The sequence below is a fragment of the Pimephales promelas genome, chromosome 10 (genome assembly GCF_988280905.1).
Source record: "Pimephales promelas chromosome 10, fPimPro1.hap1.1, whole genome shotgun sequence".
Lineage (NCBI taxonomy): Eukaryota > Metazoa > Chordata > Actinopteri > Cypriniformes > Leuciscidae > Pimephales > Pimephales promelas.
The window spans coordinates 30,113,883-30,133,242 of record NC_142778.1 but is presented as its reverse complement, the minus strand read 5'-3'; the positions used below and the strand labels follow the sequence as shown (position 1 = coordinate 30,133,242).

The 19,360-nt window shown below is 36.1% G+C and overlaps 2 protein-coding genes across 3 annotated transcripts in view; both read left to right on the top strand.

The window, feature by feature from the left end:
• asz1 (ankyrin repeat, SAM and basic leucine zipper domain containing 1) overlaps positions 1 to 7,242 on the top strand; it is a 31,072-nt gene extending 23,830 nt beyond the window's left edge. For both annotated transcript variants that reach the window (XM_039683863.2, XM_039683861.2), the window contains exons 6-13: positions 52 to 186; positions 485 to 606; positions 1,015 to 1,087; positions 1,306 to 1,362; positions 1,737 to 1,849; positions 3,747 to 3,852; positions 5,022 to 5,135; positions 6,883 to 7,242. In XM_039683863.2, coding sequence (XP_039539797.2) covers positions 52 to 186; positions 485 to 606; positions 1,015 to 1,087; positions 1,306 to 1,362; positions 1,737 to 1,849; positions 3,747 to 3,852; positions 5,022 to 5,135; positions 6,883 to 7,044 — 882 coding nt within the window. In that variant the 3' untranslated portion in view covers positions 7,045 to 7,242. The remainder of the gene's footprint in view (positions 1 to 51; positions 187 to 484; positions 607 to 1,014; positions 1,088 to 1,305; positions 1,363 to 1,736; positions 1,850 to 3,746; positions 3,853 to 5,021; positions 5,136 to 6,882) is intronic.
• A 507-nt stretch (positions 7,243 to 7,749) lies between these two features.
• wnt2 (wingless-type MMTV integration site family member 2) lies at positions 7,750 to 19,019 on the top strand. The gene is made up of 5 exons (XM_039683864.2): positions 7,750 to 9,252; positions 9,499 to 9,719; positions 12,039 to 12,316; positions 12,450 to 12,714; positions 17,007 to 19,019. Exons 1-5 carry the CDS (start codon positions 9,170 to 9,172, stop codon positions 17,210 to 17,212), a joined length of 1,053 nt encoding a protein of 350 aa, XP_039539798.2. The 5' UTR covers positions 7,750 to 9,169; the 3' UTR covers positions 17,213 to 19,019.
• The last annotated feature ends 341 nt before the right edge of the window (positions 19,020 to 19,360 follow it).

The window sequence follows — 19,360 nt, the reverse complement described above, 5'->3', positions numbered from 1 at the left end:
TCTAATATTTTGTTCCCTGGCATCCACTGTAATGTTGTTCTGATGGAGCAGGCCCTCATAACAGCAGTGCAGTATGGACACGAAGGTGCCGTGTTGAAACTGCTTCAACTAGGAGCTGATAAGTCCATCAAAACCAAAACAGGGAAGACTGCATCTGACATGGCCAAAGTGTTCAATTACCCTGAGGTAGGTCACCTTCTGACCTGCTGTAAACTCTAATGTCAGAAATCATAGACATGTCATTTTTAGACTACAGGTAGAATGCCCCTATTGTGCTATTTCGTAATTTCCCTTCCACAATATGTTTACATGCATTCTCATTCTCAATTTTCTCATAATATACATAGCACATCACCTTGTTTCTCTAAGAGTCTGAAAACAGACTTTGCAGACCTTTTTTACATCACAAACAGCTATAAAAAAAAAAAAAAATTTAAACATGACTCTTGCTTTTGAGAATAATATTAAAGTTGTGCTCCTTCAGATCTCCAGGATCCTTGATTCTCCAGAGCTCTCTACTGCAAATGCCAATGCACAATCCAAAGCTGAGGCACTGTTTAAATGTCTCAAACGAAACCCTGATTCTTCCTCTGCCTGCAAAGAGAGGTGAGCCTCTGTGTCTGTGACTTGGCTTGTGACACCCTCTAGTGGTGACTGAAAATAAATAACTTTCCTCATGTAGTTTCTTGAGCAGCAAATCAGTATAGTAGAATGATTTCTGAAGGATCGTGCCACCGAAGACTGGAGTAATGATGCTGAAAATCAGCGTTGCCATCATAGGAATAACATTTATTAAAATGGCAAACGTTATTTTAATTTGTAATAACATTTTACACTTCTACTTTATTTTTGGTTAGATAAATGTAACCTTTTTGAGCATAAGTAAAAATAGATGGATAGTATATTCTGGTACTCACTATACATTTAATAGACTTACAAATCAATATTAAAACAGTTGAGCTCAGATATTGATATTGGTATTGACTGTTCATTTTTTTGGGCTTAATCTTACAGTTCTTCTAAGCTGAGTGATATTGAACTGCTGCTGCATGGTCTGAGTCTGGATTATCTCTCAGACATCATGGTGGTGAGCCAGTCGATTTATTTTGTTACACTTTAAAATAGAATCGATATAATATTTGATCTGTGAAGTTTTTTTGTATTAAATTATACTGCCAAAATATGGTCACACTGTAGACCTGCATTGTAAAAGAAAAAATAAAGGTAAATATTGTCTAGCAAATGTGCATTTTTAAGTTTCAGTTCTCCAATGTCTCCTACACCTGTTTATTTTTACACTGGCAGGATCATGATGTCACTTGGAGCGACTTGTTGATCATGGAGAAGGGGGATTTGGAAAAGGTATGTAGATCAAACATTTAAAAGATAGCAAGAACAACAAACACTTACAAATTTAGTGGATAGACCTATACTGAATGGAGATAAAGTGCTTGTAAGGCAGTAAAATAATACTATTTGATTTTAAGTAAGATTGGATTTTGGCTTTGGTTATGTCACATGACCTGTTCTGCTTGAGAAGTAACACAGTCACTGTGTCGCTAGTATAATTATGAAATAAATATATGCAAGACAGACAAGATATAAGAGATATCGATTACAGTTATATTTAAACAAAAAAAAATGTGTGTTTTTATTGTTCTCACACAGACACATGCGCACATCCATCCCATAAAATGTTGTTTACATTGATAAATCAGCTCTCTATCTCTTTGTAGATTGGTGTAACTGATCCTGAGGATCAAAAGAAGATTCTCAGCGCCATGGAGCAGATGCACCTTGATAAAGTAGATCTGGACACCCTGACGCCTCTTAATAACATAGACATTGGGTAAAGCTCATCAAGCCTAAAACTAAACTGAACTTTATTGTATGTTTTTGTATCTACATCAAATTCAAACCATATTTATTCATTCATCATCAGTTATGGAGTCCTAAGGACAGTTTCCCCGTGCGAAACTCGTAGCAGGACAACTGTGTCTTAACAAGGCTTCCATGTAAGCCTGTCTTAATGGTTTAAGCTCTAGTAATGATTTATAAGGTGAGAAATGAACTAGTGCCGTTTCTGCACGCTCCGGGCTCTGACGGATGACGGTGGGTAGGCGGCATGGCGGCCATGTTTGACTTTAAAGTCCACGCTTAATGAACGTAATCAATCTGTAATTTCTTTATTCAATGTCAGGGAGGTACAGAGAGGGCAGACGGACACACAGTAAATTATGCGGTTAAATCCTCTTCTGATAGGTCCTCCGTAAACACACATTAAAAGGATATAGTTACAGTGAAATTCAACGCCACAGTTTATTTCCTGCCTAATGGGATGTATGTAAACATAAGCACTGCCGCTTTCACAAGAGTTCATAAGTTGTTTCCGGCAGATAGCTCTAATGTGTAGCTTTGATACTAAGGCGAAGATGATTTACAAATATTATTAATAGGTTTAACTTTAATTGTTTATTTTGAGTGGTTGAATTATTTAAATTGTAATTAATACCCAGCATACGTGCCCTGATACAATTTGATGGATCTGCTCACGGTGCCTGTTGGGACGGTGGCATTAACCCAGCACTTAGTCGTCCCACTAGAGCCTATCACTCATTCAGTCATAGAAAAACTAACAAAGTGACGCTCCGAGCCCATCTCTCCGTCCTGGAGAAGATAGTAACTCCACAGCGACTGACAATGTTTACCACGGGCTCTGACAGAGTGTTAGGAGAAGAAAACGGCTGCTTGGGGAAATGCCCCGTTAAGATAACACTATCAACATCGCATGGTATGTGTGAGCCATTACAGGAGTTTGAAATTGTAAGTGATAGCAGAAGTGCGCCAAGAATACGGTCCACAAACTGGTCATTAATGAAACATTTGCTTCAGCTTTCAATATTTGTCTTTTGCAATTTTTTTGTTGTTTTTTATTAAATTTTTCCTAAAAATGAGTGAGGCTGTTAAAGCGAACTAGTGAGTAGATGTTCGGCTGATGTTGTGTAATGTTCCTGACAATCTCTGTAGTCCTATTTAGCCACTTGTTGGCAACCGTAGTAAAAAAACGCTTTAAAAAAATATAATATATAAATTAGGGCTGTGCAAAAATTAATTGCGATTAATCGCATCCAAAATAAAAGTCTGAGTTTACATAATATATTTGTGTGTGCTGTATATAATTATTTTGTATATATAAATACCTATGCATGCATGTATATATTTAAGAATTATTTGCGCTTAAATTCTGTATATATATATATATATATATATATATATATAAATACATAATCTAAATTATATAAATATAAATATTTTATATATGAATAACACATTATCTTAAATATATACATGCATTTGTGTGTATTTATATATACAAAATAATTATATACAGCACACACAAAAATATTATGTAAACACAGACTTTTATTTTGGATTCGATTAATCGCAATTAATTTTTGCACAGACCTAATATAAATATATAAATATAATAGTGATATAAACCTTATTTCAAGCATTTAACCAAAAGACCATTAAAAAAAACATTGGCTAAGTGCTAAAATTCTAATTCTTTTTTATTTTATTTTATTTTATTATTTTATCCTTTTCTTTACAGAAATACATTATCCAATCCATTCAGCACTCCATTATGTAAAGGCGAAACATAGAGGAAGTGGAATGTCTGTTTAACTAGACATTTAAGTTCTTGAACAAAGGGTTTCATTTGTGAAATGTCTTCTTTTCCTCAGGAGTGAAGATTTTCTTAACTTTCTGATCAGCCTGAAACAGCAGTGCTGTTACTTGACAGAAGCCTTACAGGATGTCATCAGCAGGTTCCCACGTAGCCCCTCCGAGGTTCGTTGTGTACTGTATCTGCACCCTTTGTAAAACACGACTGTCTTGTGTAGCCAGACTTTTGATTTGTGGCAGTCTGGAACACATTGCTTGGGTAACACCAATTTCAACGGTTCACTTTAGACATTCTACTAGTCTACCAATACACAGAGTTAGTTGACAGTTAACTTTGCAACAATGTCAACTAACTCTGAGTATTGGTAGACTGTGAGGTTAGGTGTTCGGGTTCGAGTTACTTATAATCAGTAAAATGTCAGTTGGGGGACCATCAAAATAGTGTTAGCAGATATTGGGTGGATCTGAAATAAAAAGAATTCAATTAATGTTACATGGTTGTGCTAAAAACTAGGGCTGTCAAACGATTAATCGCATCCAAAATATAAGTTTACATATATATGTGGGTGCACTGTGTGCAATTATTTTAAAATATATATATTTTGTGTATATATATATATATATATATATATATATATAAATACACACACATGCATGTATATTTAAGAAAAAAATATTATTTATATATAAAATATTATATATAATATACTATATATAAATCAATGTACAGTATATACATGAAAATATTTCTTAAATATATACAAGCATGTGTGTGTATTTATATATATATAAAATAATTATACACACTGCACCCACATATATTATGTAAACACAAACTTTTATTTTGGATGCGATTAATCGCGATTAATCGTTTGACAGCCCTACAAAAAAATCACTGTAAAAATATAGACTTGGTCAGACTCCAGAAAAGATAAGCTTGTATGTGTGTGTTCCATTGTGGGGGAAAAAAATTAAACAACATGAGGGATGGTTAATTTAATTTAAACCAAATAATGTACTAAAGGTTGTGACTCAGTTGGACTGCCCAAATCTTTACTTGTAAATCTGTGATCCCAACAATCATGCAATCTTAATATTAAACACAGTTTTTGCTGTTCAAAGTCACTCTAATAGTCCATGTGTTAAATGTGTTTGAATGTGCATGGTACTTTTGAGAGTGACTGCCCTAAGCGCCTGAAATGATCCATGAATAGATGAGAACAAATGAAGTGTATTTGAAACCAAGTCATTTTCAATGTTTTCAACTGAAGTAGTATTCAGACAGCTTATGTATCTCACGTTCAGTGTCTACTTGTTTGTGACTTCTTTGATAGGTTGTTCTCACATGTGATCCCAAGAAAGAGGCTCAAGCCCTTTGCACTGAGCTAGTAACTCAAACTGGAGACCTTCAGAAAGAGATATTCTGTCTTAAGACCCTGCTCGGCAAGGTCAGTCATGTCCACATTCCTTTGTCCTCTTCTTTCATCTTCTCTGATGCTTCTATTTACAATAGTTTTGTCTAGTAAAAGTACTCTTGAGACCAACTGGGGCAGCCATTGCATCCCTCTCCGATGTCGCCATAGTCTCTTTCATGAGGATGAAGGCTAATCAGTTGATTAATTGAGAATCAACTGGGGATGTTATCCGCCAGCACTTTCCAGGGAATTTCCACAAGTCTCATCAATCTCCACTGTGGAATTAGTTTAGTGAGAGCTGTTTGCAGCTGCTTGTTGCCCCCGTTGTTCTCAAAGCAGTCAGCATTAGATTGTGCCAGCATATCTAAATAGAACAGTTTCTCAGATTGTTGTGAAATACTGGGTTTTGGGAGGGTTTTTCCACTGAAATTTAGAGGTAATTGATTTTGTTTAAAGGACAAATATGGTATTTTTCAATTAAAGCCCTGTTTTAAGATCGTTTCTGATTAAATAGAATGGTTAAGATTGTTTTTTTTAGACAAATGCTGCAGTCATGAGAATTTTCGGATTCTGTGGTTGCACCCCCACACCTCTACAATGGTAGCATAGGTGCATAGGAACAATCCTACAAAAACTAAAACTTTAGTTTACAAAGATGTGAAACTCACTGATATACTCGCACAAAGATCGTTGCAAAAGATGCTTTTTTAACAAGTGTTTTACCATTCGTTGTAAAACTGTAGACCTATTTTTCCAAACACCTCACAACCGTACATTCTTCCGTTAAGAGCTTGAATAATAGACACTCCAGCCCAGTTGGTGGCGATAATGCGCCTTTGCCAATTGCAAGCAAACCACTTGTATAGTGTAGCCTACGATACCGCGACTGCATAAGACTACAGAAAGAATACAAACAACCCCATTTTCGTTTCCGGCGGCGGAGTAATACCGTACATCGCAGAACATACAATACAAGTCAACGGAGTTGTACAAAAACTACGATAAAACCTGTTGGAAAGCATCTTTTGCAGCGACACCCCAGACCACTCGGTGAGTTTCACGTCTTTATAAACTAAAGTTTTATGCGTTTTATAAAGGATTGTTCCTATGCACCTATGCTACCATTAGGGTTGGGTATCGTTTGAATTTGAACGATTCTGATTCCGATTCCTTGTTTCGATTCCGGTTCCTAAAGATTACGATTCTTTTAAGAGGCAGGGTCAAAAAAGTTTAGCTAACCTTTCTAACCAACGGTCTTTCTGAAGGAAATACTCCTTTTGTCACAAATTTTTCATTTTGCTGAGATTTTGTTATTTTTAGAAAAGTGAAGCCACACTTTGGACCGCCGACCATAGACATGTTCGACTCACGCGGTTATGCCAACACTTCCGGTAAACGCTTCTTCGTTGGTGTTGTTGAGCGGTTTCTTCTTCCGGTCGGCGGACTGTGAATATCGAAACTAGGAATCGAAATTTTAACTTTTGAACGATTCCGGGAAAAACGAAAAGTTAGTCCCAGTTCCAATCGATACTTGATTCTCGCTACCCAACCCTAGCTACCATTGTAGAGGTGTGGGGGTGCTACAACCGAATCCGAAAATTCTCGTGACTGCAGCATTTGTCTAAAAAAACAATCTTAACCATTCTATTTCATCAGAAACGATCTTAAAACAGGGCTTTAATTGTAAAATACAGAACTTGTCCTTTAACTATAATCAATAATATTGGCACAACTTGTTCCAGAATGATTTGTTCTCTTTAAACCCTTAATTTTCCTTCAGACGGACCACACAGAACATACCTTTCAGCCTCTTCAACCAAACTCTAATATTGGTCAGCGAGGAAAGGCCCGCAAGAGGTTTGCTGCCGTGCTTGGACTTGGAGTGTTGGGTGCAGGGTTGCTATTCGTGTTGTCTCAATCCAGAAATTTGAACTGTTTTTGAGGTTATGAATTTCAGTGATGCATGCATTTTAAGTTGTTACCCCAATATTTTATTCATTATCATTTGTTCCGTGTTTACGTTAGGGGTATGTTACGATTCCCTTTTTTGTGGTGCTTTTCTAGACTGTTGTTCGAGTAAATCTGCTAAATGTTTATTTGGTTTTACAGACCAGCATATTAAAATATTTCCCAACCCACAGTTATCGTTCTCAATGCTTTGTACCATATTGTCAGTTTCGATTTCAGCAGAGCTGCAGGCTAATGTTTTTTGGAAATCCTGTTTTGATTTTGCTGGGTGGCCCAAAAAGGAAAGTCATTGCCAGTCGCTGTCTGTGGTGCTGAAATGTCATTATTCGGGTGCTTAGTGAGTCCAACCGGGGTGCAGGACCCCCTTGCAGATGATGAAAGCTGATTGCTTGGAACAAATGCTTGTTACATGTTCATTGTTTGACAGTGAAATGTAATATGGCATGTGCATGCGGTTCCTGATAGCCCCATCTGAGTGTTACTTAAGACATGTCTATGAGCAGCAAAGAATGGCAGCTCTTTTATTAGGCCATTTCTTTTGGTTGCTTACATGCATTGTATATGTGTGTAAGCAGGAATTATGTCAAATAATATGCATGTAAAAACCGCTTGACATCTGACTCCCGAGAAGAAGGCGATATCTCGTTCTTCAAGCTGTAACAATGTCAAGTATATTTTGTCGGGTGTTATTAGCCTGGCTTACTTATCTACAGAGTTTATGAAAATGTTTTTAAACTTTTATAAGTTCATCAGAGGATGCTCAATGTATAGGCCTACACTAGCGGACAAAATAGCGTTTATCTGAGAAGATAACCATTGGACAATACCTTGACAACTTAAAAACTAATTGTTGGATTATTAAAGTTTGACACATGAAGAAAAGTGTTTTAGACTAATAACGCAATAATGGATAACTGAACTGATTGCGTCCGGACACTTGTTGGTTACCATGAGAGTCATTGAATAAGTTACGGTTATCCAATTTTGAAGGAGTTTATAATAAATAAGTATGAATCAGAGCGTCCAGATTCATCACATAATCTCTGTATAGCCTTTATAATCAGATTATTATTATTATTTTAAGGGATAATGATATTTGAAAGACCAATGAGAGGATTCAGAATAGTCCTTCCTTATTGACTTGAAAAGGATGAAATTAGGCCAATTTAAATTCCATCATATTACCGATGACAAGTCTTCTCCACGCTCTCGCGACCGCGCCCTTTTCGCGGGGATCACAAGAGAAGAATCCGGTTTTCCTATTAATCTTGGTTCCCATCAGTTGAAAGGACCTCGCAATACAAGGAAGGAGGACAAAATAATTATTTCACATAACTGGTGATCAAAGATAGAGTAAATTCTGTGCGACAATTGAGCAGTTCGTGAAAAGTTCAAAAGAATGTGATAATCCAATTTCAATGCACGTCATCAAGAGCGGCCATGTTTGTTGAGAGGATGAGTGTGCTTTGCTTTCAGTCAATTAAGCGTTATTCTCCGAGAAAGATATTTTTCAAGGTTCAAAAATATTGAGATTCACATAAATGTAATAGGCCTAATGCATAAAGACTGAGTGATCAATTTAATATAAATAATACAAATATAAAGATTGCCTGACAGGGCCTAACAATGCATTATTTATTAAAGTGCTAGGATTTAGAAGGGTATGGATAGGCATTTCACGTTGGACCACATTCTACACTTTCGCTGCTTTGGAAATAAGCCAAAACCTGTGGCTGGTGTCAAGCTAGCCTGAACAGATACTTTCAGACATCTAATTTCTTCACTTCATTCCTGAGGCAGGAGTACCCACCCCTTGTGTAAGCAATTTAAACCTGATAGGAGATCATCAGCTATCTTCAGCCACTTCAGCCCCAGGACGGACGAGCATCAGGCTGTGTGTGCAGCGCCACACATCACACACACTTCACGATGCTTTGACGCTCAGCTCACTTGTGTCGCGTCACTCCACTGATTTTTGATCTGGGAGAGTAAATTAGCAATTTGCTCCGACCGCCTCAGCATTCGTTGTTTCACTTGTTTGTTGTTAAACTGCATGCAAGCGCCTGAACGAATGAGTGTATCAATACAATTTTTATAATATGAACTTTTTGCCAAGTGGAATATGTTTTTATCTGTCCGTGGCAATTTGCTGGTTCACATCAAGGGTCGACGCATCGTGGTGGTGGGTACAGTTTTTGTTTTATTTTAAATACGTTTTAAGTAATGTTTTCTCGTTAAGAAATGTAAATAGTTTTAGAGAAGGCTACGATGTGGTTAAAAAAATATATAATCATATAATCTGAAATTTTATTTTATTTTTTTTTTAAGTGAAATGAATGTGCCTAGTACGCATTTGTGTGTTGAAACATGATGAATGTCTTGAAGAGATTCCCATCGCTCATTCCCTGTGCTTTCATCTTTTATGCAGGTACATGGGCACTCTTGGATCGCAAGTGATGTGCGACAACATCCCGGGGTTAATTAACAAACAACGCCAGTTGTGCCGCCAGCATCCCAAGGTGATGCAGGCTATAGGAGCTGGAATTAAAAACTGGATTGGAGAATGTCAGCACCAGTTCAGGAACCACCGATGGAATTGCAATACCATGGCGCGCGAGCACAATCTTTTTGGGAGGCTTTTACATCGAAGTGAGTATTGTTTCAAGTGTAGCCTATAAAGGGGTCCTACATACAATGTGTTCTCTCCACTCAGTGAAATTCCTTATCTGATATCAGATCCTATTACAGAAAGTAAAACTTGATGAACTGGGTTTGCTTTTAATCTGTGTGTGCAGCACAGTGTGTTTGATTTTTTTATCAGATTTTTTAGATAAAAAGATATGAGCCTATATGGGTTAATGAGACACAAGGATCAAAGGATGTATGAGATTATAATGAAAGGAGAGAAAAAACAAGGTTAAAACATGTGGAAAGTTCTCATAATGTAGCCTAATCCTATTAATTTTAGTTAACATAAAAAAATCAGTTATTCCATTTTCTACAAAACTCTGTCGATTTATTGACTCTTGAAAACTAAATTTTTAAAAAGTTGGTTATACCACACTGACTGTCTGCCAAATCATTTTTATAATAAATAATAAGATATTTTCTTTTATTTATTTACTTTTTATTTAATTCAGGGCTGTCAAACGATTAATCGCGATTAATCGCATCCAAAATAAAAGTTTGTGTTTACATAATATATGTGGGTGCACTGTGTATAATTATTTTACATAAATAAATATACACACATGCTTGTATACATTTAAGAAATATTTTATATACTATATACTGTATATAGATTTATATATAATTTATATTATATATAAATATAAATATTTTATATATAAATAAAAAAAATCTTAAATATATACGTGCATGTGTGTGTATTTATATATTTACAAAATAATTATACAGAGTGAGTGCACCCACATATATTATGTAAACACAAACTTTTATTTTGGATGCGATTAATCGCGATCAAAGGATACTACAAAGGAGTATCACAATTACTTACCGGTACACTAAAAAAATGCTGGGCCAATGTTTCAAACCCAAATATTGATTTAAATTTTGTAATTCATTTTGTTAACCCAACGGTTGGGCTTGTCCATATTTGACCCCAAAACATGTGTTGAAACAACCCAGAATTTTTACATTTTTATAATAGAAAATATGTATTCTTGTCATTGTATGCATTGTATTTTAGGCTATATATTTAAATCCAGATCTGAAAAAGTCATGTCATTGACCCATACACAAGTTATGTGATCATCTCAAGATGTCTCGATGTAATTTGAATCGATAACTCACAAAAGTCTCACTTAGCATTCAAGTGTATCCTTTACTTTTCATTGTGTTCAGGATTTATGTGAGTTTAGGGAACAATGGCTGGATTATTGTGTCTGGTGTGTTCATTCAGAGCTGCTCAACAGCTTGATGCTTTAACTAGGTGTAATTGCCAGTTTTGTGACTTTAGGTTTTGCAACTGTAAGTGTCTCTGGCTCTATTTTCTCATCCCGCGTAAAATCATATTAATGGGAACATCCTCAAAGTAACTCTGTGTCCCAGGCCTCTAAGCTGCTCTGCACATTAAAGTTAGGTTAAACCTCTGACTTTAATCTTCTTGCTTTAAGGTATTCAGACCTCCCAGAAAGACTTCTCTGTGCCACTGTGAGAATCTACTTATTGTCAATGTCAGCTTACTAATTTAAAACAATTGCATGGCAGGCATTCTCTTTCAGTCTGACAAAGCTCCCGAACGGAAACATCTTTGGTATACATGTGAAAAGCTGCAGCTTATAACTTTTGTTCAAGCGGTCGCTTGTTTCTGTTGTTCTTTCTTCCCTCTCTTAATGTTTCCCACCGTGATCTCCGTCACACACATATGCCCTCACTTTCTCTTTCTGAAGTAAACCTTAATGGATTATGAGATTAGTAGATTTTCAGTTCAAAAATATATAAAGTCAGCATTTATTTTAGGAATCGACGTGACCTGTGAATGTAAACAGACAGAGACGTATGAATTATGAGTATTCATTCATTATGATTTTTAAATTATTATATTTATAATATAACATGCAAAATATGTATGAAATATATAACACATTTTAAATAATTAAACGTCTGTGTATATATTAATAAAAATTAGCCTATGCAAAAGTTAAGAAGTAATTTAAATGAATTTTATATCAAATTAAATATACATGTATAGTGTATTTTTTATGTCTCTCTGGGTGTGTATACTGTATTTAATAATTACGCTTATCTTAATTATAAAAATATTTTTTTTATATTTATTGATATATTTAATATATATATAATTGATATTAAAATAATTTGTGTGTATACACTACACACAAACATTTTTTTTTTAAATTTTAAATAATGACCAGCTCCTCTCTAATTTATGCAACATTTTTCCCAATGCTATTCCCTCTCTGTGTGCGTGTGTGTGTTGTTTTTTAGGCAGTCGTGAGTCCGCCTTTGTCTATGCCATCTCCTCAGCAGGAATGGTCTACACCTTGGCCAGGGCGTGCAGTCAGGGTGAACTAGAAAACTGCTCCTGCGACCCCGGAAAAAAAGGTTCATCTCGTGATGCCAAGGGATCTTTCGACTGGGGTGGCTGCAGCGATCATGTTGACCATGCTATCAAGTTCACTCAGGTCTTCATCGACGCCAAGGAGAGGAAGGAGAGAGATGCACGAGCGCTCATGAACTTGCACAACAACCGTGCGGGGAGGAAGGTAACAAGGGCATGTTCTTGCAAACAGCTGTTGAGACACATTTGAGAAATCCTGACAAATAATAATCCGTGACCAATCAGAGATGGAGCAGTCAGAGGATTACTACAGACACGGTCTTCTTTTTTATTTACAGGCTGTGAAGCGCTTTATGAACCTGGAGTGTAAGTGTCATGGTGTCAGTGGATCATGCAATGTACGAACCTGCTGGTTAGCCATGGCAGACTTCAGGCAGACTGGTGAATATCTCCGCAAAAAGTACAACAATGCCATTCAGGTGGTGATGAACCAGTATGGAACAGGCTTCACCAGTGCTTACAGGATGTTTAAGAGGCCTACCAAAAATGACCTTGTCTACTTTGAAGACTCACCTGACTACTGTATATGGGACCACGAGTCTGGTAAGTGTGCAAGGGGAAAACCATAACCCTTAAAAAGATGGTTTCCCTAAAAAAGAATGAGTCTCTTTTCAATTTTTTGTTGTTGTGGTCTTAAAGGAGTAGTTTTCTTTTAAAAAACTTTTGCTGATAATTTACTCACCCTCATGTTATCCAAGATGTCCATGTCGTTCTTTCTTCAGTCGAAAAGAAATTAAGGTTTTTGATGAAAACGTTTTAGGATTTTTCTCCATATAATGGATTTCAATGGGAACCAAACGGTTCAAGGTCCAAAAGACAGTTTCAGTGCAAACTGTAAAAAGGGCTTTAAACGATTTCAGATGATGAATAAGGGTCTTATCAAGCGAGAGTCTCCTGTTCGAATTCGTTTATCAAAATGAATGAATCTTTTTTCGTGTCATTTGGTTCTTTCAAACAAACAAAATGAATGAGGAGAGTCACAAACGTGCATCAGAGAACAGAGCAAGGCGACTATTTGAGCTTATAAAACTTAAACTTTAATTTTTTTAAATGAGCGATCGTTTCGCTTGATAAGACCCTTATTCATCATCTGAAATCATTTAAAGCCCTTTCAACAGTTTGCACTGAAACTGTCTTTTGGACCTTGAACCGTCTGGTTCCCATTGAAGTCCATTAAATAGAGAAAATCCTGGAATGTTTTCATCAAAAACCTTAATTTCTTTTCGACTGAAGAAAGAATGACATGGAAATCTTGGATGACATGGGGGTGAGTAAATTATCACCTTTTACAGTGAAAGTCAGTGGGGTCTGAACCAACACTGAACCGCATTGACTTTCATTGTATGGACGCGTTTTTTTCTTCTTCATGTAACTGTCTTTTGTGCTAATTTTTTTAATTATTTCCTCAAGAGGTGAATTAAGTTGATATATCAAATCTGTAGTGTTCCAACATGTTTTACTGTATAACCCATTGTTTGTGTCTCCACCCTGCAAGACTCCCACACTCTCTGCTCAAACTCAGCAAGGCATTCGTCTTTGCCCCCAAACACCGTTGTAATCAGAGGACGGGAGCTATTTAGCTGGTTATTACATACACAATAGTCATAACCCAATCCTGTAACCTGAATGCGGGTAAAGATTCCCTCCCTAAGGCAGAGGTTTATCTCTTTTTACTTTTCAGTGTGTGTGTACATACTGAATAACACCAGGTGTACCTATGTGGGAAGCAGTAAGGGAGGGGGTGCCTGTCAGACTGCAGATGATCCCTGCTATCAGGTGACGCTGTGTTTAGACACATTACCACAGTTTTGTGGGCAGAACGGGAGCTGAAATTTAATCCCTACGCGCAAATGCTATAAATCACTGCCTTCCACGGCGGCACCTCTATATTTTCTGTCTAAAACTGGCAGGAATATTTAGAGAGGTAGGTCATGTCTCTTTTAAGTGCCCTGAGATGAAGGTTGAACCCACTTTAGGTATTTATTATTTATTGTATGTCAGTATCACTGCCCATTTATAAGCATGATCATAAAAACTGGAAAAAACAGGCTAGTTTATCCAAAAATGTCATTCCAAACTTGTGTGACTTTTATTTTTTATTGTACCTCTTTCTTCTGCACACTACAAAAAAACACCAGACATTTTTGTTTTTTTTTGTCAATACAATGGAAGTCAATGGGGTCCAAAATAACATTGGACTGCAGTTACTTTCAATGTATGGACAAGGGAAAAAAAAAAACACTGAGACTGTGTCCGAAATCGCATACTCTAAATAGACTTTGTGGCTATTAAAAAAAGTATGCTCTTTATAGTATGAATGTATGTAGTATGAATATAATCCAGACATACTACATCCGTCATGACTTTCGGCGTCAGTTGCGTTGTTTCTCTGTCGTTTAGGCTTAATGGAATAGTAAAGTAAAGTCCATCAGATGCTCACTTCAAAATTGCAGGAAGTAGAAGGTCTTCACTTACTGTTTTTCTCCTATAAAGTAGGGAACGAGTACAGTATGTGAGTTCGGATGCAGCCAGATATATTTTTCAAAATAAAATCATACAGGTTTAAAATGACATGATGATGTCAGAATTTTCGGATATTAAGATATGAATGTAATGTTCTTAAAATCTTTTTCTCATTAGCTTTGAAGGTACGTTTTAAAAAATCACGACCTCTTTAGCATGGTGGTTTGTGAGAAACTCTCGTGCAGGGCAGTCCGTTTGATGTCAGTTTTAGGAGACATAGACTATACCTCTACTGCATAAGTGTGAAATCAATTACTAGCTCTCACCATGGTCACACATGTTAAACTCATCTCTTGGCACCCCCTCATCTTAATTCAATAAGCAGATCCACGCTCAGGTAAAGGCTGGCCATGATGTAAACGATATCCGCCCAGCATACCAGCCTGATGAACTGCTGTGGGGGGGTGAGGGGTGGGGGGGAGTGGCCGTGTCATGCCCAGACACATGCCTGCCTACTTGCAATTGAGTTCAATAGAGCAGCGGTGACATACCAATGCTGGTGCTACTGCAGACTAGAGATTTGCAGTTCTGGCCTTCACTGTAGGAGTGTTCTCATCTTAAAACCTTGCACTAAACCAACTCTAAATTGGTTAAACCACATGAAAATGGTTGTTTGTATAGTTCTGAGTGTTGATTGGCATTGAAGTGATCTTTATAAACAAAGGCTGTAGATTGTCACTCAGAGGGAGCATTAAAGCAAGGGTTTATACAAGGTCTTTAGCAATTTCTGTATCAGCAACAATCAGCGACGCGTCAGCCTCATAGAGGGCGGGGTTGTTGAGATTAGAGCCGTTGAAATGAGTACGTGATGAAGACCCGGAGCAATGCTTGATAGCTTCTATCATCAGTCCCTCATCTGACCAAGGACCAAGCGGTCATCCTTTTACATGGTGCCGACAAACCCAGCCTCTTCAAGACAGCGCTGTCTGGACACTATCAGACATCTGCCAGGCACTACACATGACTATTCAGTCGAGGTCTGCTTGCTTCAGGAATTTGTTCAAATATTCACTATATTAATAGATTCTAGCAGTAGAAAACAATCAGTATTAATGGATGAAACTATGTGGAGGGATGACTTCTTTTGATTGGTAGGTTTGCCTATCTTAGGCCAGTAGTAACAATTTTACCTGCCCTTCTAATATTTTCACTGGCCTTATCACAAAAGAATGATCAATTTGTATTTGTAGCAAAGCATTTTTATATTTAAATATATAAAATAATAAGAAATATTTAAAATATATAAAATATATATTTTAATAATATAATAAAATTATATATATATGTGTATATATATTTTTTTTTGTATAATATAATATTAAAATATATGAAATAATAATTATTATTATTGTAAATATTGTTTGGAATAATTGGAATTTTTTTAACCTTATAACCCTAACCCTTTAACCCTATATATATATTAGGACTGTGCAAAGATTAATTGTGATTAATCGCATAATCGCAAAATAAAAAGTTTGTGTTTACATAATATATTTGTGTGTGCTGTGTATAATTATTTTGTATATATAAATACACACACATGCATGTATATATTTAAGAAAATGTGTTATTCATATATTAAATATTTATATTTATATATAATATAGATTATGCATTTATATATATATATATATATATATATATATATATATACAGTATTTACGTGCAAGTAATTCATAAATATATACATGCCTGCATATTTATTTATATATATAAAAATAATTATGCACACACACAAATATTATGTAAACACAAACTTTTATTTTGGATGCAATTAATCGCAATTAATCTTTGCACAGCCCTAATATACACACACACACACACACACACACACACACACATATATATATATATATGTCATGTTCCATCCCCTTTACAATCCTCATCGCCACCCATTCATCCCCTCTCACCCAATCGGACACTTCCCTGTTCACAATCCCCTGATTATTGGTCACCGTCACCTGTGTCCCATCACCCACTTGAACTATATAGCGCTCACTCTCACTGCAGTCACTTGTCTGGTCTCATCATTTCATGGCTCACAGACTCCCTGACTTCCTACCTGCTACTTACCTGCTTGCCATTCTTCAAAGACCAATCCACCAATCCCCGAATCCATCTGCTCAATAAAACTTACCAAGCCGTCTGTTTCCTCTGTGAACCCTGACTATATATATACACACACACACATGCAGTATATTGGAAACATGTTTTTTTTAGTGAGAATCTATGCCTTGAACATTTTTGATGTAGCTGTTTCATTTCTCTCATTAAAACCTATGATGTCTCATTTTATTATTGTCTTATTGCAGGATCTGTGGGCACAGGCGGGCGAGTATGCAACCGTACGTCCCGTGGGGCTGACAGCTGTGAGGTCATGTGTTGTGGGCGGGGCTATGACACATCACGCGTGAGCCGCACCACCAAGTGTGAGTGCAAGTTCCACTGGTGTTGTGCTGTTCACTGCAGGGACTGCGAAGAGGAGGTAGATGTGCATACCTGCAAAACCCAGTCATGACCACACCACTCCTGCACTTCAGTTACCTTCCAAACTAAAGATCCCACCTCGAACCTTTGACCTTGTACAGTGCTTTTCTCTGGCGAGTTAGAAAAAAGTTGACCAGACATTTCAGCAATGCATACACAAAAGACCAGCAACTTAAAGGTACACTATGTAACTTTTACATTTTGTGGAAGAACATTGTTTTGGGTGGCACGACTGCGGATGAATATGGTTCTTTCTCATAACTAAAAAAAAGAGAGAGATTATCCTACTGCTCATAAAACATTCACTACTAGACTTATTTAACTAGTGTAGATGGAGAGGATCTCAAGCTGAGTAGCTGAAAACGTTATTATACCCATTAACAGACGCGGTACTTCCTTGAAAGTGAATCCAGCACAGCGCTTCAACAACCATAATGAAATGACCCTTCACAATATAATGCTTTACAATGAACTCTGTAAGAGCACTACATATGCCAATTTACCTGTTCAATAAAACACCTTACTAAAAGAGTGATTTTGACATTACATCGGGTGATTCACCAGAAGTTCGAGTTTTAGCTGCTCCATGTCAACCTAGGCCACTCACACACAATACACACATCAAATAAGCTGGAGCAACTTTTTTCTATTTACAGATATGATGAGAGAGACATATGTATGCAATTTCCAGCGAAAATCATCCCGCCCTGTGTAAAATATAAGCCCTTACAATAGGCTAGTGAATCAGGGTAAGACAAAATAGAAGAAGGATCGATGATTTACTGAATTGTTTAAATGTGTTAACTTTTACAGTTACATAGTGTACCTTTAAAAAACAATGCAGATTTGTTGATTCACAACTGATTTTGAAGTCATCATCTTTACATGTTTTGTCCCCCCTCCCCATAATACAAGTATTTATTACTGCTTTGTAGTATAAAAATGTTTATCTTTAATGTATTTCATATTTTGAAATGTAAATACAAACTCTATGTAATTTAAAATAAAACTTACATGTTACATCACTTTGTTGTCCCGTTTTGCGGTAACAACCAAACTATATTTGTTTTCTGACATATAAACAATGTATATAAACTATTAATGACTAGATGGACTAAACCACTTTTGAAAACACATTTTTGTGTCTGAAGGATATTCAGTCTGTATAAAGGCAAGAAAGCTTTCCCCCTTATGATTCATTCATTTAGTGGCTCTAAATAAGACCCAGCTGATTATACATTATTTTGAAAGATGAATGACAGAAAACTGTGTCTTGACCAAAAAAAGACCTCCAAAAGCCCCAGTGCTGACACCCTCATGTCATGACATCTTAAATAGATGGTCTCTGAACTCTCTCCCTAACCTAAAAGAAACAACATGAAAAGCATTTCATAAAAATAAAACTCTTTTAAGTTCTCTTTTTGCACATATGTATGCTTTATTCTCAAAATGTATTACTATATTGAGTCAGTTGATTGAAACCTCAAAAAATGTTAGTGAATTCTGCCCTGATAATGTTTCTGTACATAAATGTGTGTATCGTTTCCTTAAAAAGCATTAAAATATATAATTATCACATTGTATATTGTTGCACTTAAAAGGGAGTTTGATAATGTAGTATATGTGCATATATAAAATGTTTGAAAAAATTACCTTTTAAGGTATATGCTTTACAATATTGTGTTACATTTTCTCACCTGGGCTTGGCTTGCTTGTTTTTTTTTTTTTGGCTAATGTAATGGCCCTTTCACACCAAACGTGAGTAGAGGGTGCAGCTCTAACAAACCTTTCAGCTGAGCAATAGAACACAGGAGAAGAACGTTCATCTCTCTTCAGCAAAAAAACAAACAAACAAAAAAACACACAAAAGAATGATCAATTTGTATTTGTAGCAAAGCATATTTATGTTTAAATAAAATATATAAAATAATAAGATTATTATTATTGTTGTAAATATTGTTTGGATGGAATATATTTTAATATTTATATTTTTTTTACACACACACACACACACACACACACACACACACACATGTTGTTTATCTAAAGTCATTTTTGATTTATATGGTTGAATTAGATAATCGAACGTCAAAAGCAAAAACTGGTTATAAAGTCTGATTACATGCATAAAGTATATTTGTGTAATTTAACATATTTAAATATTGCAGGTAGCATAATA